We start from the raw sequence: 24,728 nt of genomic DNA on the forward strand, positions 1-24,728 counted from the left end.
AACTGTAGCACCAATCTCATGCAAGCACAAGCTAGTGACATCAAAAGTGTGAATTTAGTCTTTTCTGTACACATGATAGAAATGTCTGTCATTTTCTAGTGAAAATTGAGGATACTTAAGGCAGAAGGTAAACTTTGGCCTTCCTGACACAACCCTGTGTCTTGTTTTGTTTTTTTTCCGGACTGGGGACCGGCGCATGGAGACCCCTTGGGGCTACTTAGTTTTTCAGGTAGAAGGCTGAAGGGTCTGACTCTTGCCTAAGTACACACACTAGATTAAAACCCATTGCATGTCAGAAGTTTGTTGTCTTCAATTTATATTTTTTAAGTTTTTATTTAAATTGCACTAGCTTGTTATAAGCTCCACCTCCTCCACAATAGTTTGTAAAGTGGCTTCCTATAAACACACGTGTGTCACAGGCTCCACCTCCATGTCAACAATCTATTACAGGTTCCTCCGCCATCACAATAGACTGTCACAGGCTCCACCTCCATCTCAACAGTTTATTAGAGGCTCCACCTCCAACACAACATTTTGTCACACTCATCGCCTCCATCACAAGAATTTGTTAGAGGCTCCACCTAAAACAGAAATAATTTGCCACACCCCTAGCTTCCATGACAACAGTCTGTCAACAGGCAACACTACCATAACAGTCTGCCACAGGCTACACTACCATGACAACAGTCGGTTACAGCCTACACTACCATGACAACAGTCTGCCACAGGCTACACTACCATGACAACAGTCGGTTACAGCCTACACTACCATGACAACAGTCTGTCACAGGCTACACTACCATGACAACAATCTGTCACAGGCAACACTACCATGACAACAATCTGTCACAGGCTGCATTACCAAGACAACACATCTGTCACAGGCTACACTACCATGGCAAAACAGTCTGTCACAGGCTACACTACCATGGCAACAGCCTGTCACAGGCAACACTACCATGGCAACAGCCTGTCACAGGCAACACTACCATGACAACAGTCTGTCACAGGCTACACTACCATGACAACAGTCTGTCACAGGCTACACTACCATGACAACAGTCTGTCACAGGCAACACTACCATGGCAACAGTCTGTCACAGGCTACACTACAAAGACAACAGTCTGTCACAGGCTACACTACCATGACAACAGTCTGTCACAGGCTACACTACCATGACAACAGTCTGCTACAGGTTGTTCCAGGCACCGCCTTAATCACAGCAGTTGGCAATTGACTCCACTTTACCAGAACTAATTACTAGTGGATCCACCTCTATCGCGGTCGAACGCCTTCTCCAACTCCACAAAACACATATGGACTGGATGAGCGAACTCCCACGAGCCCTCCAGTACCCTGGAGAGGGTGTAGAACTCGTCCACTGTTCCACGACCAGGACGGAAAACGCACTGTTGTTCTTGGATCTGAGGTTCGACTATCGGACGGACTCTCCTCTCCAGTACCCTGGCATAGACTTTCCCAGGAAGGCTGAGTGTGATTCCTTGGTAGTTGGAACACACCCTCCGGTCCCCCTTCTGCTTTCATCACCACAATTTTTAATAGGCTTCTTATCCCTCATAACAGTTTGCTAGATAGATAGATAGATAGATAGGGTCTTTAATAATTAACAAACGTTCATAAATGCAAAATTTCACATCACATGGAATCATGTATTTCATCAAAAACAAGCGAGAAAAGCTTTTTATCATCTATACTTAAAAGAAAGTACGTCTTATCAATGGGTCTGACTATTGATTAAATATCGGACTCAATTGAAAATTTTCACAAAAAATGCTACAAATACATTTGATGAATTACCCATTAATTTTATGAGAAATTAGTATTATTATGTTTTTTCATAATCTGACTTCATCATGGTTTATTTTAGATTTGGGACATAGTGGACATCAGACTTAAGTAAATCTTCATATTTAGTGTTATAAATGGATGTCTTGTGATGCTCGAGCTCTAATTCTTTCACAATTGTAGTCAAACCCAGTAAGAAATGGAATTCCCCTCTTAGCAGGAGAGTGATCATTATGATTCATATGGCCGAGTTGTGTGCAGGATATTTCTAGGCATCTGCACAAGTGGGAGTGCATATGTGCATTGTGTAAGGGCAAGAAGGGTCAGTCTCCTTGCAGCTTTCTGCAAAGCGTTTCCATGAAGATGTCTTTAAACAACACTCTATTATAGTGTATGTAACACATTAAAGGTCTGTCTGTTGCACAGGGTGACGTGACTCTGCCTGGGGAGTGCAAGCACACAAGTACAAACAGTGCAGAGAAATTACAGATTTATTGCAGAGACCGGGCAGAATAAGACTAACCTAACCTGTTATCATTTGAACTTTCATTTGTGTTATTTGACAGCAGCCATAATTTAACATGATTTGTGTTAATATGTTGTCAGGAGATGCTAGTCCTCCAGAAGAAACATTTCCAAGAGGGATGTAAGCAAAATAATTCCTCATGATTGCATCCTTCTTGAAATATATATATTTTTTCTGATTTATTAAGCTAACTTAGGTTTGGAAATTTTTGCAGTGACTTTTTGTGTTAAATTTACTGTCAACATTTTAAGGAGGCTGCGACAGACTGGCGATCTGTCCAGGGTGAAACCTCCCTTCGCCCATCAGTATCCGGGTTAGACTCCGGCACCCCGAAAGCAACCAAGAAAATGAATACATTTTAAGGAGCATTTTGTCAGATCTATGTTAAAAACAGATTTTTCAAAATAAAGTCATTGTGTACATTGTTTCTTTTTAGGCAGAATTTGACCCAATCAAAGCACTTCTTCGCCCTGAGATTCAAGATAAAATTTGACGCAGGGAATCCGACATTCCACTTGATATGCCATAAAAGTGCTATACAGGTTTACTCATGCATGACATTCCACCTGAGAACGGTACTTACATCTAACATGGCATCTGTTTCTTTTACAACCTTGCACTTTATATATATTTTTTTTCATATCCAGTCATGTTTGGAGTATCAGCTGATCATTTCTTGCTGCAGTTTAATACAATTTTAAGGAGAAAGCATATGGCTACCGTAAAATAGTTTTGACATGCAAGTTATGCAAAGAAAATCATAGATTCATGATCTCTTTGGAGTCTGCAGAATCATACATAACAGTTTTATCTGTAAAAAGGGCTGTTTTGAAATGGATTGTTGCTAAATATTCAGCAAGAATTTCAAGACTTTCAGAAAAGCCAGACAGATTGCTTGAACTGACAAAGAAACAGCGTCAAAGATTTTGCTTTTTAGGAATATAAGTGTCTGCTGAAGAGAGAAACTAAAGGTGTGGCTTTTAGAGTCACTTGTCAGTTAAAATGTTGTGTTCAATTGCAGATTATGCCTAAAATAAAGATATTTAGCTCATCAACATATCTCAAAGAAATTGACATTTAAAACCAAGACCTAAATGTCAGAGGTCGGGTACTATTTAACAGACGAGTGTCAGGCGTTTGAATCACAGCATAAGCGGTGAAAAAAGGGTGCTGCGTGTGTTCTTTCTTGGCTGATAAGAAAACAAGACGTAAAGCAATATTTTGGTTCATTGTGAAGCTTTGCTGTCCAAAAAAAGACTGACACGACAGATCCGGACACTTGTCTTTAAATGAATGAGTCGACGATGTTTGTCTCTTCTCTATCTGTGGCAGGCAGAGATGTTTGATGATTCATATCGTTTGGTAGAAGAGCTGTGTTGCGTCAGCATGGAGATGTTAAGAAGGACCATGTGAGCGAAGAGATGTGGTGTTACCAAAGGAGATGCAGTGACAGCTGGATTTTATAAAAGCTTAAAAAAGCTTACCGAGATAGATAGGAATGGAGCCAATCCAGATATGTACTATAGTAAATTTTCCAATTATTCTTCTTATTTTTTTTTTAAAGCTGTCTTATTTTTTTATTTGAACAGTCTAGACCAAGTTGGTCTACATGTGTTAATTAAAATTGATTTAATTATTATTTGTGCTGTTTATCGATATATTTATTTTTTACTTGATCTGATGTTTTTCTTGCATTTTTTGAGACAGTCTTAGTTTTGAATCTGAGCTTTGGAACATCAGTAAAATTGTGTATTTAGGTGCAATCCCACTTGTTCTGTGATTTTTGCCTAGTCCAGGGGTCTTCAACCTGTGGCTCCAGAGCCACATGTGGCTCTTTTATCTATTCATTGTTGCTCTCTAGCTTTAATGAAAAATGATAATGACTGAATAAAAAAAGAGAATAGTGAGTTAAGCTTTGTCCCTTCTGTTTAATTTTTAAAATGTCAAGGAACTGAGCAAAAAAAAGTTTAATTTACCGTAAGAAATTCTGTAGAAATTCTGTATTTTTCTGTAGAAAATTTTGGCAAATTAGACCAAAGTGGGGCTGCACGGTGGCGCAGTGGTTAGCGCTCTTGCCTCACAGCGAGAAGGCCCCGGTTCGAATCCCGGCTGGGACCTTTCTGTGTGGAGTTTGCATGTTCTCCCCGTGCATGCGTGGGTTTTCACCGGGGACTCCGGCTTCCTCCCACCGTCCAAAAACATGCTTCATAGGTTAATTGGTGACTCTAAATTGCCCCTAGGTGTGACTGGGAGAGTGGATGTGTGTGTGATTGAGGCCCTGCGACAGACTGGCGACCTGTCCAGGGTGTACCCCGCCTTCGCCATTCAGTAGCCGGGATAGGCTCCGGCACCCCCGCGACCCCGAAAGGGAAGAAGCGGACAAGAAAATGGATGGATGGATAGACCAAAGTGGTTAAAGTTTGGAATAAATGTGGTTTAAAATGATTGAAAATAATTTAGAGTTGTGTGTTTAAAATAAAAAACACATGCTATTCTAAATGTGTTGAGTTTTACTTATTTTAATAAATAAATTCTACTAAAATGTTGCTTATTTTTCTGGATTAAAAGGTAAAAAAGCACACCAAAAACCTAAAAATAAAAATATCATGCCTGACTGCCTTAGATTTTTATTTTAGAAAAGGTGTTGCACCAAGAGCACCTTTTTTGACAGTTTTATTTTGAAAAGAACCAGTGTGCGCTGCTGTCAAAAATGAAAGAAGTTACAACTGTTATATATAAAAAAATATATAGTCAATATTGTAATTCAGTTATTGTAATCTTTAAAAATGAAATGTATTTAAAAAATGCTTACTTGTCAAAAAAAGGATAAATATTATGCATTTTTAATGATAAATTGGGATTTTGTAACTCTCGTTGGGTTCTGGTTTTTGAAAAACAAGCCCAATACCTTTTTAGCGTTAAAGTTTGCAGACCCCTGGGCTAGGCGATGAGGAGTCGAGGGCGTGTTTTTTCAGCTGTTGTTTTGTAGGTTTACTTTTAAAATTAAACAAATTTGAAAATAGTTTGACTGTTTTTCAAGTTTATGTCTCAAATGTAGAAACTTTTAACAACACTATGCAGTAGCAGACTAAGCGGATTATAATGGTTATATGTGGAGCACAAAAGAAGATTTTCTAAAGAACTAAAGATTGAGTTCTGGTCCCAAATCAAATCCCCAGTCAGGACAGAAACAAAGCTTTCTTTTTGTCTCCTGTTGTTCATATTTGTGTGTGCGTTTGAAGACTTGTCTTTCTGTGTTTCTTAGCCTGTCTGTGCAGCATCAATAAAGTAAGACTTCCACTTGCAAAATAGCATTTTTTTCAGTAAGTGAATACTTTTCTGTAATGGAGACATAGCATTGTGGTGATCTCATAGGACTCAGGGCACTTCTGTGATCTGATTAATACTGGCTGCACTGTAGGGTCTTTGTCTGGCACCAGGCTGAGTCAGTCCCTCTCTGCCATCCCAGACCTGCATAAATCAGAGTAAAACATGGAAAAATGAGAGGAAGGTTGAAGGTGAGAGGTCGGAAGCAGATTGACATCCACTCTTATTGATCCGTTTTGTGGCTTGTGACCCTATTTCCGATTAAAAAATGATTCCAACGACAGCTGTCTGCCTAGGCTCATTTGACAGCTCATCTTATTTCAGGGTTACTTCAAGGACAAAACAATCCTATATAGAACATACTGAATACAAACATAATATCGAACATACTCAAACCAAAGGTCACCATAGACCTAAAGGTCAAAAATGTTAAAACTGTAAATTTCGTAAGATACACAATTTCTCCTACATAGCAGGACTGTGAACTGTGCTACAATTTGGCCTTCATCAGACCAGTCATGTGTCCCACTGGGATGATTTATGGGGTCAAATGCTTCAAATTGTTCCTTTTTTGGTAGATTGGATTTGAATAAGTTTCTATGACCACAGCCATATATCTCTTTGATCTGCATGTTTAAAGAGAAAAAATCAAAATCTATTCCATTTCTAAAATGGTTTCTAAAGTTAGAAACGAGGGATATAATACTAATAGTCTTAGGCCAAATTAGAGTTTACTCTGACTCTACTTAAAGATAGGCATAACATTTAGTTAGGGTGTTTATGGAGCTAATATATTTTCTGTATTGTGACTTATCTGATTCAACATTAACAATCAGGCAGTATAACATGCCTAGTAGACTGTTATGAAGCTGAAAATTGATTATCAAATCTCAAACCAAATAGCACACTCACATGAAATCAACTATGAAAAAAATGGAAAGTTGCAAAAAAAAAAAATCTTATTTTAAGTATAAAATAGATACAGAGAAAAACATAATTTTGACTCAGACTGAAAAATATATTTCATTACTATTTAAAGTTTAACTAAATACTGATGAGAATTCAGATTTGATATTTCAACGGTTCCCCATTAATAACTTGATAAATTGCACATGGACTTACTTTTGTTTTGAAAGGGCTTCAGACAGGAAGTGTAAGTATTTTCCCTGGATCTGTTAAGACATGGATCAAAAATGGTTAGGAGGAACACTTGAGATAGTTTAGTTCTATAGAAATAAAGTTATCATCTTCATAGAATCAGACTCACAACTAAACGTAACAGAGCAGGTCGTCTTTAATCACCTGCTGGGGAATTGTTCCAGCTTGTCTTTTGCCTCAATTTTTTTTCTTTTTGCCGGATGTGCTGTACGTTGTGAAAGCTCGAGGCAATGTCCTACGAGCAAATCTACATTTTTCACATTCTTGCATAACTTTTTATGTCTTCTTTGCTGTTATGGGGGATTCACAGATGCGGCAATCGATGTCTGAAAATTGCAACTAAATGGTCTAAAAAATGTTTCATCAAATAAAAACTCTTTACAGTTTCAGAACTTTTGTTGAGGCTTGTGTGATTGCATAAAAAAGCGATTTATCATTTCAGGAGTCGACACTCAGATTTCAGAGAAATTTATGATTTATGTCATTTTGTACTGTAAAAGGTTTATTGGTCAAACTGTTATTTAATTTTAATGTAAAAACATTTTCTAAATCCTTTTTTTGGATAGTTTTTTACAATTTTTTGGAGTGTACCCTTTCTGTAGCAAAGTGAATGCCACTAAACAAACACAGTGGACATGAAAAGGAATGCCTCACTAACCTGACCTCCAACTGTGGCCCTTGACTCTTTGAGATAACCACTGTAGCCATGACTGGTGCTTCCCACATTACTCAGCTGCAGTGAAACCATGTCTGTCTGAACTTTCAAAGCTCCAGTGTGTCATGGCCTTCAGAGGAGAGTTAATACCTAAACTGGCAAGTGCAAGGAGACATCATTTTTCCCACACAATCAACACAGAAACATTACAGTCACCCAAAATAGGAAAATTGGAACAGATTTTTTCCTTTTTTTTCTCTAAAATCTGGAACAAGATCATTAGTTTCCCCCTAATTAGAAGAATAAGAATGCACATTTAGAGCAGAAATTTGTCAGACATAATGTCTGGGGGATGCTGACACACCCAAAGTGATGCAGATAAACATTTGAAAAAATGTGCTGGATTTAATATAAGCCCTTTTAGGGTTTTTTCTTTCACTTCACAGAGATTTCAACTGAGATAAGGGTGGAAAGTAACCAAGCTGTGGAATGCTCTTGACAAATGTAGGATTGGGAAATGGCGTGTTGTAGGACGCAATCTGCTGAGGTGACAGTTTGTAACTTGGTGAGCCACAAACGTTTAGCAAGCGTTGACAGCAAACATCTAGTAAGCATCTGGAGTTATAAATAAGTCAACATGCCGGATGATAAAGTGCAGACCATTTTCTTGGACGTCTTCCATCTCTGGAGCTTTTCTTGCGTTTTTTTACACTTGTATGTATCATGTTGTGAGGGGTCTTAAGTTGCGTTTAATTGTAACCTGAAGCGTCTTCCTGGATATCATAAAAACCCAGTAGGGAGATCAGTTTTTTTTCCTTCATTTTTAAATCTTTACAACTCCTCCAGACTAAATAAACTTTTCCACATGTTTTCTTCTTGAGCTGCTGGAGCTTTGTAATTTGCATGTGGGGAACTGTATTTACTATGGTATGTCTGTCTCACATTTCCAACCATTCAGTGAATTTAAAATCAATCCTCAATCTGGATTGTTGAATATTCCATTATGCTTTCTTTTCAATTCTCTCTGCCAGCACATATGTTTAGCTCTATCAAGGCCTAAGATCTAGGCAGCACAATGAGAACATGGTCACCAGAGACACTGCTGTAAATGTGGCTGTGGGCCCGCTGACAGGAAGAGGAAACAGAAGGCTTGAGGCGATACATGAAGTCATAAACATCATTAGGAAGTCCATCTCTAAAGGGAGCATGAATGACAAAGGCATCCACTTGATGAGCCTATTTACTATAACAGGAGGAGGAAAAAAAATGAATTATAGTGGGATAATTTAGGCATAATATGGAGAAAATTGCATAGATTGTTGAAGTTTGACCGTTGGACAAAGTTTTACCAGATGACCCTGGGGATTGCAGTTATAGCACTAAAATAGATTAAATGTTGGTGTGGGTTATGGTTTAATATTTAAAGCAGATAAATGAATTAAGATAATTAAGGACTTTCCGGAATCTATCTTTTTTTAAAACCTTTAATTGCCTTTGATTGGCAGCTGTGGTGCAGCGGTGGTTGACTCCTGATCGGATTCCCGCCATGTCCGCCCATGTGTCGAAGTGTCCTTGGGCAAGACACTGAACCCCATGTTGCCTCTGGTGGAAGGTTGGCGCCAGTGTTCCGCAGCGGAGCCACCACCAGTGTGTGAATGTCTGAATGGTACTGCGATCGTAAAGCGCTTTGGACCTTCAAGTAAGGTAGAAAGGTACCATACAAGTATACGCCATTTATCATTTTATATGACGTTTTGGCTTGAACCAATGGAATGAAAGTTGATCGGAAGTGACAACTTAAGCTTCAATTAATCATGAATAGTGCTGCCACAAACGATTATTTTAATAGTCGACTAATCACCGATTTATTTTTTGCAATTAGTCGACTAATTTGGTCATGTGCAAAGTGGATGTAAAGCATATATCTTAACCATCATTGGCTTTAAACTAACTGAAAACTAGATATATAGCATTACCTGCGATAATGCTAGTGTGAATGCTGTAGACTAATTGTGGCCGCTAAAGATGCTAGTGCTGATAGCTGAAGATGCAGAAATTGATAGCTGAAAACGCTGAAGCTGATAGCCAGATAAACTATTAGCTAAATGCCAGATTAGCCTAAAAAACGGAAAAAAAAAACTAAATTAGCCAAAATAGATAGCAGGTAGCTGAAATATTAGCTAAACTCCAAATAAGCCCAAAAAAACAAAAAATCCTAAATTTGCCAAAATAGCTTGCATGTAGCTGAACTATTAGCTAAAATCCAAATTAGCCTAAAAATACGAAAAATCCTAAATTCGCCAAAATAGCTAGCATGTAGCTAAAGTATTAGCTAAAATCCAAATAAGCCTAAAAATATGAAAAATCCTAAATTAGCCAAAATAGCTAGCATGTAGCTGAAATATTACCTAAACTCAAAATTAGCCTGAAAAACCTTAACAAATGCCAAAATAGTCCAAAAAGCTTGCATTGTGCCATTTTAATTTTCAACTTTACTACACTCTAACTCTATAACTCTATATAATATAAAGTAACGACTACTCGACTATTAAATTAGTTGTCGACTATTTTAATAGTCAATTAGTCATCAATTAGTTGACTAATCGTGGCAGCCCTAATCATGAATCAGTATTTTTGCTTTATTTTATTATTTTTACTTTCTAGTAGTTGATCTACTAGAGTAATTCCATCCATCCATTTTCTAAACCCGCTATATAACAGGCGAAGTCATAGGGTTATTGGAACCTGTCCTGGGTTCTGCTTGGCAATGGAAGGGTATACCCCGTACAGGTCACCAGTGAAATCTGCATTTGGGCATTTCTTTGGATAGTCTGCTTATTTTGGGCAGGAATGAAATATAGTTTTAATTAATCTAACCAGTGTATGCATAAAACAGAATTGTCTTGGATCAGTTACAAGTATTATAGGTTATTATAAGCTTGAACAAAATTTTGTTATAATGCTTAATACTTTCAGGAGCTGAATCATGAATGGGAGATATAATTCAAAATAAATAGAACAGACTGTAAAGATGTTTTAACATGTTTAAAATGTATCTAAAATAATTTCAAATGCATATTCTTAAAAAAAAGACAAAGTAAAGGTACTTTTCTAAATAGGACAGCAGGGAACGTCTAGCAGATGGGAAATCCCTGAATTCAAGATGATCATGAGATAAGCACTGTTGGCCTCTCAATTCAGAAGTGTCATAATCCGGACTTATGCCTAGACCCAAAAGACTGCACTTTTTTTTTTTTTTTTTTAGCAAGTAAAGCAACAAATCACCATGTAAAGCATGTTTCATTTGTTAAAAGGGAAATGGATGTTGGATGTAAAAAATAAATAAAAGAAACTGGATGAGAGTTATTGAAATATTGTGTAAACTGGTGTCATAATATAATGGATGTATTCATTGACCTGGGTTAGAAAGGTGATTGGAAGGAAGCAGATTATTTTTCACCCAAGAACATTGTTAACGTAGTTGGAAAAAAAATTAGATTTCATTTGTATGTGTAAATATTTTATCTTAAAGTTTTTTAGTGCAAGTTTCAGATTACATTTTTTAAAACTGGTGCAATTTTTGATAAACACTGGAAGAGCTGCATTTCATGAGCAACTGATGATATAAACGTAATCTTGTCTCAAACGGGTTGACAGCTGGATCCAAGTGCAGCAGGTTTTATTGGCACAGGCAGGAGAACAGGAGTGAAGCACAGCTAAAAGTCCACAAAGCTAAATCAGGGTCAGGTAGGCCGAGGTCAAACATGGGCATGAGGGCATTAGAGAACGGAGTGGTCAGGGTCTAGTTGAGGGTCGGGGCAGGCAGCAATCAGTTGAAGACAAAGCAGGGTCAGATGAAACAGAAGATCAAGGCAGGGTGAGAATGCTCAGTGATGCAGACAGAGTGGCAAAAAACAAGACTTCACACAGAGCAGAGCTAAATACTGCTGGGGTTATTGCAGAATGTAAAACGGCTGTGGGAGTGGCAGCAGGGGCTGATGGGAAGTGTAGTTTGGAGACCCAGGAAGTGCTGCTACTAAGGTGATTAATTCCACTGATGGCTCCCTCTTTTTTAATATAGTTGTGCATTTTCTTTTGATCTTTGGAACCAATTGGAACATTTCATAAATAGTAAATTAAAAATGAAACTGTAAAATACTGTAAATATTGAACATATCATTACTTGTTTTAGCTTTGATAAGAAAAATATAGAACATTTTGTCAACTACTATTATTTCAAACCAAGTTTTATTTACACAAATGCAGAATTAAAAAAACGTATGTATTTTTTTTGGTTGTATAACTAAACTACATCAATTATATAGCACCATCAAAAGGATCCAGGATTACTCTGATTTTTCCACAACAGACGGAAGAAGCTCCAGTCAGTTTCACAAACATGAATGAGTTCTATTTACTTGTTGTTGGCTCTGGTGTTTTGGCCTGTAAATGCCTAGACATGTTTAATGCAGGGAGATGAGATCCGTCACCCTCTGGAAATGCCTGGAATCTAAGGAGTTCAGTAGGAGGGTGTTTCATCATTATAGGGGACTTGCACGTGAGAGAAAACAATGTAAGCACACCTCTTGAACACTGTCTGGTTTAGTTCAAAATTGCATGTCTGCTACATTGTAAACATATAACTAATACGCACAGGTGAGGTCTGTCTAGATGTTTTTGATCACAAAGATAAGGTTTTTCTCAGACTTTTTTGTTGTCTCACCTAAATGATATGGTGGCATTTGGAGAACTTTCTCACAGCATGAAGATGGTATTCACTGACTGAAAACTCTCACTCGTGAGTCACTTAACATACGACAATATTTTGCTTTGGAGTCTTTCTTTGGTGCGCTGACATGCACTCACGCTGTTTCTGGATACATCATTTTCTTCAACAAGCTTTGGGCTTTCATCTCAAATGAGGTTGGGAAACGGTTATATGTTTGACATATCGAAAGAAAACATTGAATGGGGGACTTCCAGGGAAAAAAAGGGAAAAAAATCCAGGAGTTTTCATTAGGTACTGATCTCTTGTGGAGTCACAGATGCTACAGCCCTTTGAGGTTTTCACAGCAACTTTTTCTTAAACTTTTATTTTATTTTTGTACTATTAAATAGTCATACTCATAGTCACACATGCTTGATATTATTTTAAAAGTAAATCAAATCAGATGTAAAGTGAGTTTTGTGTGTTTTACAGCTTAAAGTGCATTGTTGTCTTTCCACTGCTCTGTGGGACTTTAGAGGTCAGAGGTCACATTTAGTCGCAGCAAGAGGTAGTTTTTCATCCCATAACCGGCCCTTGAAGGGTGTGGCTCTTATATTTGTCTACTGAGATTTGAAAGAAAAGGGGGAAAACAAACTTCTCAGCTTAGATAAGTTCTTGCTTTTGTATGGCGAGCTTTTCTTTTTTTTCAGCATCCATGGTTTTTCTTTAGAGATAAGTGACGATATGTTTTTTCACATCTGAGGATAATATATCATTGCATATCAAGATAAATCCTTTGAGATTACTTGGTTATTGCGTTAACTTCTTTCTATTCCTTTGATCTTTCCCTTCAATTAATGTGCGGCTATGCAAGCAGAGATCCCAGTGGAGCGTCAACTATAGCATGCCCGTCTACAGAAAGTCACTGTTGTGATGTGTGGTGCCTTCAGAGTTGAGGGTTCCTCTGAAAAACATTATTTATTGTTTGCAAGAACTCTATAGTCGGCCATATTTTAGCAAAAAACTGTATGATTCATTCATAGGAGGAAGAGTTATGACCTCTGTGTGGGGTTCACATAAATCTTTAAGGAAAAAAACGTTTTTTTTGGTGGTGTTTTTGTGGTCTTGGAAGAAATTTGTTTCAATATTGTTCTTTGTTTGGTATTTCATGAGATAAAACCCTTAATTTCTAAAGGTATTAAAATAGCCTTATTGGCTTTATACCACTTTCTAAAGACTTTAAATTGACATTTTTGTTTTGATACCCAAGAACAAGTGAAAAAAGGTCCAACTTATCCCAATATGAACTAGCAACTAGTTCCCCGACTTGAAAAAAAAAACCTGTCTGAGCTTTGAATATCTTATTTTAAAGGAAACTCTTGACCGTCTATTGTTTTTTGTTTTGTTTTGTTTTTCTAACTGCAAACTGCATTTTTAAGGGTTCTTATATTGTCTTTAAAAGTTACAGTAGTTTTTAATTTTCCGATTAATTATTGCAGCTCTTTCTTAACCATTTTAACTTGTTTAAAACAAGTGGTAATAAATCTTTCTGCAATATAGTCACAAAATCTTCCTACGTGTCTCTTTTTGAGCCATTTCCAATGTAGACTTTGCATATCATACGTCTGACAATTGTGAGACAAATATTGTGTTGGCTGAAGGCCTGCTTAAACTGTGCCTGAGAACATTTGAACCCCAAAATGTTGCTTGATTTGCTGCTGCCATCAATCAGTGCAGAGGTGAACACAGATCTACTGACTTGTGTGAAAAGACTTGTGTGAACGCTGAACCTGCCAAGGTCAGATTTTCCATAGCGAGGATACTCGATCACTCGATCAAAAAAGAACCAAGAAGTTATTAGTACTATTGACACTATGAACTTTATCGCATTGAAGCCCCTTTTCTTGACTCTTCATGTAGTAAACCAAACAGGGCGGATATTTTTAACCCCAAATGTGTTAAACTTTATGAACTTTTGATGACGACATGCTAAGTAGAGCTGTAATCTTGACTTTGACTGTTGACGATTTCGTATGGCATCCAGCTGACAGTGAAAGCCTCTTTTGAGAGGAAGCCGTGTTATGTCTGTCTCTTTGTGTTGCATTGCGTATGCATGTGTGTTGGACCATGCTCGCCCAGGGGCTCTTTGTGCTGTGCTGGCGTTATTGCTCGCGCGATTCAGGGCAACATGTTACCTCTTGCCGGGGGATGTGACTCTTGCTCAGGGCAACGAGTCATTTCCTTCAAAGTTTCAACTTGTCCACACATCTAGTTGGAGCAGTAACTAGCAGTTTTACTCTCAAACCGCTTTAGCTAAAAGATTTCTTGTTTTATGTGCCGAATAGCTTTCCTAAGAAATATACCAATTTCTGTTGGAATTAAAGGCTTACAGCAAGGAGCAATTGAAAAATACTAACCAGGGTAAGCATGCAAAGGTACAAAGAGTGTGTTAGCCATTCATCTACATGTGTGTTTACACTGCAAGTCCTTCCCAGGTGCTTTACAATCCTAAGGATTACAGTGGAGGGAGATCCAGCAGACACACTCAACCATCTCCCTGAAAGCCCACTCCACCACAGAAAAAAAAGAGGAGGGGAGACAACGTGTGAGAGGGAGGTGGAGGGAGATAACAGATCAGAAGGAGGAAGGGAGAGGTAAAAGGAGTGTAAATTCAGCAGACCTGCACTACAAAGGCTTCCCAACCCCGGAGCAGGCAGGGAGGCTGGAACCGAGGAGTGTTTCTTTCGGTATTTGTTTTGTGCATGAAAAAAGCAGTTTGTCTTCTTTCAAACCTTGCAGAATGGTGGGACTCTCCTCCACTGCTGCTGAGGGTAAGTTTCCATAAAAGATCCGCGTTGCTTTTAGGTAACACAGCAGGAAGCTGCAGTTAAAGGGAACAACAAAAACAAGAGGAATCAAAGGTGGAAAAGGTCACAGTAGAGAAAATGTTTTGTTGTGCTTTATGTTTCTAGCTTGCTAAAGTAAGAGGTATGTGTAAGAGCAGTGATGCATCACCTTCAAAAGTCTTAAGTTGCATGTTTTTGTGTGATTAGTAATAGTGAGTGCAGGCGTGATGTTGTGAAATCTTCTTGCCGCTGCATCCCTGAAAATTTTCCCTTCAAGTTAAAGTAGTCAACACTTTTGTTTGAGCGTGGAACTTAGAGGAAAAATAAGGCTTCACTCCATCGAGATCCAGTTTGTCATATTTGTCGGATCAGCTTGTTTTGGACATGTTAGCACAGGTGCTCGATTCGCAAACGCTACTCACTCCCCCACCCCCGGGCTCCATCCCCTGCAGAGCTTTGGAGCAGAAAGTGCATAAGTGGAAGCTCCTCCTAAAGACTTGTGTGTTAAACAGACCACTCTGTGATTCACAAACACACAAATGCACTAGTATGCAGAGCCTTGCATTGTTAACAAGGTGAGGAATGTTGCTGGCGTTTAACGGCGGTTGCCAAGCACGCGTGAAGACCAGAATGCTTTAGTGCGTGCAAACCTTTAAAAAACTCTACAAAATCCTTATGTTGAGCCAATGCTGACTAACCTTTTGGTTGGTGCAAAAGTGCTTGAATATTTTCAAATCTCTTTATATGATATCTGAGAAGTTACCTGCAAGTTTCTGAGCTTTTTGATGTTTTTGGATGCACTCACGGTGGCATGTCAAATCTAAACCAGAGTTTTGTTTTTTGAGGGAAAATTCTGCTTTATTTGGCAGATGGGAAAGCTTATCTGAACTTTGCTTTGGACCAAAAAGAAAAAAAGGCCAAACTCTGGTTCATCTGAGAACTAGTTAATCTGGTTCTTTTGCCATTAAACCCTGGGGCAGTTCACCTAATAGAAACCAATTAGCTGATTAAGGAGTAGAAGTTACTCAACCGTATTGAGTTACATCAACATAAGTTGGGGGGGTAAAAAGAGTGAAGACTTGCTGGACTAGTTGTTGTTCTGTTCCTTGTTTTTTTTATGTTTTTTATCCTGGAGAGTACTCATTTTGCCCAATTCCACCCTCCAACCTCCAGTTGTTATGAGTTCCTGATGTTTGTAGGTGTTTTGGTCCACTAAATGGGGAAAAAAAAACAAAGTTAAATAAAGGTATGGAAAGTTTATGCATTTCCCCACCTCACAGTTTGAGTCTGGTTGTCTATTCCAATGTAAAACTGCTCTAAAAGACCAAACAAGTTGTCTTAGATACACATGATGCACTAAAAACTGTTCTCTTTTAGATGTATAGATTTAGATGTATAGAAGCTGATATAAGCCTGGCCAGTATTCCAAGGGTGGTCTTATGCACCTACACCCCAAATACAACAAAGTACTACCTCTTTACTCAATTTGACATGAGGTTAACAATGTTTTGATCCTCTGCTGGATTAAGAGACGTCTTGAATCTTGTGCCAAATGAAGTGGCTCAGTAGCTTCAAGGGTGGCTTCTAATTTCACGCCAACTCCTTGAAGCTGCTCCTCTGATTTTTGTGTTGTGTATGATTTAGTGCTGACTGGTATAAACTTCAACCTCTCTGAAGTCAATGAGTCATGGTCTGGAGGAGGTAGGAGGTTTTGTCTTACATGGTTAGGGAAAACCCAGCGCTCGAGCCAAAATCCAAACAGCTGGAGCAACTGGCAAAGACGCAACCTCCACCAGGCCCAGGCATCCCACTCTTTCTCGAGCTTCCTCCACATGAACTCCACTTCCTCATTTTCTCTGGGTGAATGGGGTCATGCTGAAGAGAAATACCAGGTCCCTGCATGGATTAATCCCTCATACCCACTTATCACTCTCAACACAATGCAAGGAAACCTCTGGATTTTGGAAAACGGGGTGTTTATGCTCACAAACACACTCCTGCGCTACTGTGAAATGCTCGAATGCAGTCTTGGCATTGTTATAGGAAGACCCACCTTGTAAATGTATTTCTGTCTTCAAGAAGTGGCATACCTCTGATCTGCAAAACAGAGGAACTAAGGTTGTGACTTTCCTATTATATGATAACAGCTAATTATTTGTGCACCCTAAGTCTGTGAGGGTGTGTTTGGTACAACAGGCCTTGTTGCCATATGACTGCTCAGTGAACAAAGCCTTTTTCTAGCTCAGTGGCTGTCCTGTTTCTGACCCCAACAAGATGCACGGTTCAGCGGGTCCACTTTAGCTGGACTGTGAAAAATGGAGATACGGGAGAGCGACTAAAGGAAAAAGCTGGAGACAGGGGGAAGCTTGAGCGGTGGATCAGTTAGTGGAGACTCGGGATTAAAGTGGAGAGGGGGTACATTAAGAATGCCCAACGGAATTAAGACAAAAGGATGAGACAGAAGGAAATCTTTCCCCATCAGTAGTAAGTTAGAAAATCATTCTCAGGGTGTGTAGCAGCTGGAGGTTTGAGGCAGTTTATTTGAGTTTTGTTCTCCAAACAGGGAGTGGAGCTGTCCCACCTCTCAGGTCAACACATGGTGTGAACCACATATTCCAATAATCTAACTTCTTAAAATTAAAGAACCTCCAGAACCCTGTGAAATCTTGTGTTTTCTGCAAATCCACGACTTACGTTTCTCAAACAGTAAAGGTCAAGACCTTATAAACCACTATTAGCTTGATAGCTGACTCTGGAAGTCCTCCTCTACATGTCGTCTTGTTTTTGCTCCATTACTTGTTCCTACTTGTCCCTCTAAATGTTAACTGCGGGATCTCAGGTTTCTGCCGAGAAACGGTAAATCTGCCTCCTTAGCATTCTACATTCAGCCAGACTGTCTGTTATTGGGCAAAAGCTGCTCTTTTATTCTTACTAGCATAATCCTTTTTACTCTCAGGGTTAATTATCTGGTAGAAATTCTCCCCAAACTCTTTTTTTGGCTGTTTAGTCTGTCCTAACGTGGGTGGGAGACTGTGATGACACATTGAATTAATACTGACAGACCTCCAACCTCACTGACATGAAATGAAAGCCGGACAAAAGAAAGCAAAGCGCAGAGGGGTTGTTGGACATACACCTGGGATTTGTTTAGACTTGTTGGCTTGACCTTTGCCCTGGCTGCTTATAAACCAAATCCGTGCCCCCTTGAACTTTTCCACCTCCCTCCCCTTCAGCCATGGACGCGTTGGTGAGTGAGCTGGGTGTGCTGCTGAAGATGCTGGACCAGGAAAACCTCAGCTCCTCCACTCAGGAGAAGAAGACATCTGTGCGGAATCTTCTTCAACAAATCCAACCACCAGGTGAGGACCAGTGATCCAAATAAGTTTGCAGAACCATTAGAAATTGGAAAATATTTGTCATAAGACATCCATTTGATTTTGGTTGATTTTTACACCAATTTGTTTCAGTCAAACAAAGTTATCTTTAACCAACTACACCACGAAAATCTTTTTTCAACTAAATGCATGACTTGCACACAAGTGGACAATTACAGCACCGTAACTTTTTTTTTATTTTTTGCACGTTTGGCAAATGCAGAATCAATATGTATATATTTTGATGCAAGGCTTACTTTAATATTTGCTTTTTTCTTGCTCCAATCCACAAGTATCAGGAACAGACTACATCTACATGAACTCTTCCGTCTACAGAAATGGCACAAGCTTTGTAGAGTCGCTCTTTGACACATTTGGTGCGTTAAGCATGAAGCACATCTAGGCATACATGCTCTGAACAGCCATTACTTTGAAATGTAACGGTGCATTTTCATGTCGCGATAGACTGTGCAATAGGAGACTTAAAGGACGTTGACGAGGAGCTGAGGGAAGACATCGCCACTCAAACGGACACAATAAAACAGAAGGCAAGTATGAAAAGCGAATTAGTTGAATTATTGTTTTTCCAGCATGTACAGTTGTTAGCCTCATTGGATCTCAGCGCAGCATTTGATACAGTTAACCATGCTATATTACTCAAATGACTGGAAAACTGGGTGGGTCTCTCTGGGCCAGTGCTAAACTGGCTCAAAACATACTTGGAAATTGGACAATTTTGTGGAAATTTCACATCTGAGCCAAAAAAAATTACATGTGGAGTTCCCCAAGGCTGTATCCTGGGGTCACTTCTGTTTAACATCTACATGCACCAAATGGTCCAGGTTATAAAGAACAAACACTAGTTACTATAGCTATGCGGATGACACAGATTGGTATTACAACTAGGCTCTGTATAGGCTATTGGTTAATGCATTGACAAAGACTGAAGTGCCACAATTTACTTTAGCTGAACAAAAACAAAACTGATATTATTGTCTTTGGGGCTAAGGAGTGATAGTTGTGGGTCGCTACAGAGATTCGATCTATTTTTCTAGAAAACCAGACAAAAAATGTAGATGTAGTAATGGGCAAAGACCTACATTTTGATAAATACAATAAAGTCAGCCTACTAGCACCTCAAAAATATTAAAGTATTAAATATCTGATGTCTAAGCAGGATCTGGTGAAATTTAAATTCATTATTCCGAAATCTAAGGCTCGGGTTCTCACAAGGACCAAAAAAGAAGACCACATCAGTCCAGTTATGAGGTCTTTATACTGGCTGTATGTCTATTGGAGGATATACTTTAAAGTTTTGTTGCTGGTTTAAAAAGCTCTGAATGGTTTAGCACTAACACACATGATTATTGACCCCCTGACACACCAGCCAGACCTCTCCGGTCTTTGTATGAACATGGAGAGGCTCCATTTAGCTTCTATGTTCCATAGATCTGAAGCAAACTTCCACAAAGCTTTAGATCAGCTGAACCACACAGTTAATTTAAATCCACCCTTTTAGCATTTCTTTTGATGGTTTCTTTTTATGTTTAATAAAATAGCAATTTAAATTGTGTTTGTAGACAAACCGTTTGATACCTTGCCTTTAAAAATGAAGCTGAAATGGCAAAATATGTTTGAATGACATACATTTTTTTTTGGTTCTAGCCTCTCTTAACTTTACTCCAGCTCTCCAAAAGTAATATAACACCTCTCTGCAAAAGCTCATAAAGAAAGGGAGATGAAAACCACACAGATTATATTCCATGTGGGGTTTTCCCATGTTCACATGCTCATCTCTCTTCAGAAACGTGTCTGGAAACCCACATAAATCTGATGTCTGTAATTAAACACACATTTTTTTTTTTTCCTGTACTTACCCATGTGCTGTTACTAAGCTGTAGAGAAACATTTTTTGTTTGTTTTTATGCTTTCCAGGGCTGTGCAGACTCCCCTGCCTCACATTCGGCCATCTTTCCTCCTCCTCTGCCCACAACGCCGCCACCAGAGGAGTACTACGAGGAGGCGGTACCCCTCGGCCCTGGCAAGATGCCCGAGTACATAATCACACGAGGTCAGCCTTTTCCCACGTCAGCTGAGCTTCATGACCTTAGTGGCAGTTTTCTGTCATAACCTCCATGGCTCAGAACATAAATAATCACTATGTTTTCATGGCAATCAGAAGCATAAAGTGAATCTACGATTGTATTCCTTGCTTTTGCAGTGAGGTCCAGCCCTCCAAATTCTATAGAGGAAGCCTATGAAGATGCTGACAACCACTACCCGACTACCTGCATCAACTCGCAGCGCAAAAACTCATGTGAGCTGAGAACTCTGTGGAAACCCCGGCTTGGATTTTCCCTAAAGTTAATCTTTGTGATCTGTTTCTTCTCATTCAGACAACGACTCTGATGCTCTGAGCAGCTCCTACGAATCATACGAGGATGATGAAGAGGAGCGGAGTCCTGACATCCAGCTCACTCATCAGTGGCCCTCAGTTGAGAGCTCCATGCCTCCCACCCGAGACTGCCGCATCTGTGCCTTTCTGCTCCGCAAAAAGCGCTTCGGCCAGTGGGGCAAGCAGCTCACAGTGATACGAGAGAACAGACTACAAGTTAGAGGCTTTTGTGATGACACACACAACTCCTTCGTTTGTCTATTCTAGCCCTCAATAAACTGTGTATCTGTTTGTAACAGTGCTACAAGAGTTCCAAGGACACAACTCCTTATGTGGATCTCCTGCTGCCTCAATGTACTGTAGTCTACGTGCCCAAAGACAGCAAGAGAAAGCACCACGAGCTTCGGTTCACCTTACCCAACGGAGATGGCATTGTGCTGGCGGTGCAGAGCAAGGAGCAGGCTCACACCTGGCTGACTGTAATTTCAGATTCTAAACTCACACTTCTGTCAATCTTCCATCCTTAATAACAGATTGCTAAGATATTTGACCATTTTTATAGGTTGTTAGAGAAGTGAGTGGTCAACATGTGGGGTCTGAGGGGTCGGTGTCGCCTGTCATACCAAGGAAAAATGAGCTCGACAAGGTATGTGAGGAGGATCAGCCTCCCTGTTGGTCCTATTCCTAAGATGTAATTTTACAGAGCAGGTGAGGAAAAGTCTGCGTGAAGTAGCAATTGTTCTGTCACCGACAAATTGCTTTCTCCCACCTCTATGGATCACAGAGCCCGCATAGGTCTTGCAAGGGAAAGGGGAAATATGCAGCGTAATTATGTGTTGAGGCAGCAATGACAGGGACGACGGTGAGTCAGTGTCATAGCAGCCACATCCTGTAAAGCTTACCAATTTGTCAGAACATAAAAAGGCAAAAGGGGCTGACACAGAAGCACAGATAAGGTGCAAGTGGAGAAGAACAACTATAGGGTTGTTGTTGAGATTCTGCAGTTATAAAGATTTGTATTTATGTAAGGTCTTGATCATGGAGACTTTAATTTGCAGAGGTTATCTGCTGAAAGAAGCACGTCCGACTCTGACAGTGTGGTTGTGCCAGCTGCAGACAAGGAGAATGGTGAGCTTCTGCTACACTCTGATCTTCAGCTTGTTTCATTTTGATTCCATTTTAGCATTCGTTTGGCTGTTCACACTGCTAAATACTAAACGCCTGAGGCTAAATAATCTTTTCTTATAGGTAAGGTGAAACGGAGTGCTTTCGCTGCTGGTCGCAAGATCTCACAGATCATCAGTTTCTCTAAGAAAAAATCCTCTCGAGCGACCAACAAAGACCCTGGACAAGGTATGACTAATTCCCGGGCTGTCCTCTGGTCTGCAGGATGTAGAGACATCATTCTTCTTTACCCCATCTCCCTGCAGGTTACCTGTCAGCGCTGGTTAACCAGGTGTGGAGGGAACAGTGGTGCTGCGTTTGCAAAGGCTCTTTGCATTTTTACCATGACAAAGGAGACCCTCGCACCTCCCTTCCTTCACTGCCCCTTCATGGCTGCGAGGTCGTTCCAGGCCTTGGACCCAAACACCCCTTTGCCTTCCGGATTCTGAGAAACAGCACAGAAGTGGCTGCCTTAGAGGTAACTGCTCAAATTAGAGCTGCACTGATTGGAATTTTTAGATTCAGAAGATTTTTCTACTAAAGAGACAGTTAACATTTTCTCACTCGTCATATATTGACGTTTGGTTAAGGACCCCCCCGTGTCACTTTTTGATGTTTGGGTTGTCCCCAACTCATCGTTTTTTTAATGTGCTGGCTTTACCCATTAAATCACAGGTCCCCAACCTCCGGGCCGCAAACCGGAACTGGCCAAGTACCGGGAAGCGGAGTGCACTGGTACCCTAACCCAGTACCGGTTTGCATCCTGTACCGTGCCTGGTACCGGCATGGGTGTGGTACTGTATCTGGCACCACATCAAGTACCGCGTCCAGAGCCGGGTTTGGGTACCGGTACCAGCTGCGTCTTGAGTACCAGTCCGTGTACCGAGGGTTGTGGACCCTTGATTCTACGTACTGCCAGCACATCAAAAAAACAACAAGTTGGGGACACACCATCAATATTTTTAAAAACATGTTTTCTAAATATTTCCTATCGTTTGGTTGAGCAAGCAGTTAAAGGGTTAACCCAACGTCAATATATGACGAGTTGGGAGTGAGAATGTGTTGGACAGTTTGCTCTGTGGCGTACACTAAAAAAATGGCATATATCTATTTAATGCTTTTCTACGTTGCTTGAAGCTGTGTTTACGCCACCCTCAGTGCGTTCAAGCATCTGACTCCAGTGAAAAGTCTTTGTAAATGTGCAGGTTTGAGGTTTAAACTTCTTGCGTTCATGTATTCTATGCAAGTTTCTCTGACTGTTTTTGGGCTCTTCATGCAAAATGCTCATCCAATCCATTAAACCAGATTGAACTTTGAGTAGGTTGTGATTTTTTTTTATTAATTTAGGATTCATATACAAGTCTGTCTTATGAAAAACCACACATTAGAAAATAACCAATAAACACTGTTTGGGCAGGCGAGCAGTTCCGAGGAGCTTGGGCGCTGGCTCGGCGTCCTCCTGGCAGAGATGGGCTCCTCCACAGACCCGGAGTCTCTGCACTACGACTACGTTGACGTTGAAACGATTGCAAACATTCGAGATGCTGCACGATGCTCCTTTCTGTGAGTGAGATGGGATGCTTGGATGTGGTCCAATCAAAGCATTTGCTGAACTTCTCTCTGTGATCTCAGGTGGGCCACTTCCTCCAGCAGTACCTCGAAAGACTTCAGAACATATGATGAAGTCCCTAATGAGGAAGTACAGGTATGACACAGAGATGGGCATACAATTTTATTAATTTTAAAGGAGTATTAAAACAGAACTCCTAAAATGTTTGTCCTCATCTTCCTTAATCCTTTCTATGTAGTTAAGGGAACCCCGCAAGCAACAAAATGGGAATCAAGCGAAGCGGCGCTCGAGCTTTTCAAGTAGCGATTCTGACAGAACTAAGCCATTGACCTCCATCAAACGAACAAACTCGCGTAAGTGGGTGTGAGAGCTTCACGTGAACATGTCTGGTTTGCAGAGCCACTAAAGTAAATATGAAAAGATTTTTGACTGCTGGTGTCAGCTGTGACCGAAAGGTTTGAATATTTAAACTGTAAAATAATTCACTGCCCAGAGATACAGCAAAACCTGTGTTTTATTCAGAGCTGTTTTTATTTAAAAAATGTGCTTTTTCTATTGATTGAAACTATTGACTAGGCAAAAGCAAACAAAGGGGGGTGTCACATGACACACTGATTTATAGATAACCAAATTCTGTTTTTTTATCTGTTAATCTGTGACAGTTTTGTCATGGTATGACAATATAGAACCAAAAAGGCTAAAAAAGGCAGGACTTATGAGCCTGTTGATGATCTGATTGTCACTTGTTCGTCACAAAAACAATACCTTCATTTGTTCACAGGTTTTAAATCATATTTAAGTCCAGCCCATCACATACTTTTCTCATAAATATTGACCCCTTGATGCCTTTTTGTGTCTCCAAAATTGCCATAATTTAGCATCTACTTTAAAACAAAAAAATCTCTTTTTTTTCATAGCTAGAAATATATTCAGACATCAAGGGGTTAAATCAAGCTTATTAAACAAAAATACTGACAGTTTTTTTGGTGATAAAAGCCTCTTGTGTTACACTGCGCCCACCTCACAAGACATAAGTTTCTTATTGAGCTTCAGTCTGGAAGTTAGAGCGTGTTTTGTTGTTTATGTGAATGAAGTCGTAAAATTATGAGGAAAAATTTTAAATTTGTGAGAATAAAGTCATAAAAAATATGTTAGAATTTTATGTGAATAAAGTTGTAAATTTGAGAGAAAACAGTTC

The 24,728-nt window shown here is 39.6% G+C and overlaps 1 protein-coding gene across 5 annotated transcripts in view; it reads left to right on the forward strand.

Moving 5' to 3' along the window:
- afap1l1a (actin filament associated protein 1-like 1a) overlaps positions 1-24,728 on the forward strand; it is a 33,430-nt gene that overhangs the window by 4,478 nt on the left and 4,224 nt on the right. For 2 of the 5 annotated variants that reach the window (XM_036213940.1, XM_024283836.2), the window contains exons 2-15: positions 18,261-18,386; positions 18,695-18,778; positions 18,867-18,949; positions 20,337-20,472; positions 20,623-20,718; positions 20,798-21,012; positions 21,096-21,275; positions 21,359-21,442; positions 21,855-21,924; positions 22,045-22,149; positions 22,227-22,438; positions 23,378-23,523; positions 23,593-23,665; positions 23,769-23,883. In XM_036213940.1, coding sequence (XP_036069833.1) covers positions 18,261-18,386; positions 18,695-18,778; positions 18,867-18,949; positions 20,337-20,472; positions 20,623-20,718; positions 20,798-21,012; positions 21,096-21,275; positions 21,359-21,442; positions 21,855-21,924; positions 22,045-22,149; positions 22,227-22,438; positions 23,378-23,523; positions 23,593-23,665; positions 23,769-23,883 — 1,725 coding nt within the window. Of the gene's footprint in view, positions 1-13,874; positions 15,013-18,260; positions 18,387-18,694; positions 18,779-18,866; positions 18,950-20,336; positions 20,473-20,622; positions 20,719-20,797; positions 21,013-21,095; positions 21,276-21,358; positions 21,443-21,854; positions 21,925-22,044; positions 22,150-22,226; positions 22,439-23,377; positions 23,524-23,592; positions 23,666-23,768; positions 23,884-24,728 lie in introns of those variants that run through there. The other 3 variants (XM_024283839.2, XM_036213939.1, XM_024283838.2) reach the window with 3 other exon arrangements.

Source organism: Oryzias melastigma, linkage group LG10 (genome assembly GCF_002922805.2).
Source record: "Oryzias melastigma strain HK-1 linkage group LG10, ASM292280v2, whole genome shotgun sequence".
Lineage (NCBI taxonomy): Eukaryota > Metazoa > Chordata > Actinopteri > Beloniformes > Adrianichthyidae > Oryzias > Oryzias melastigma.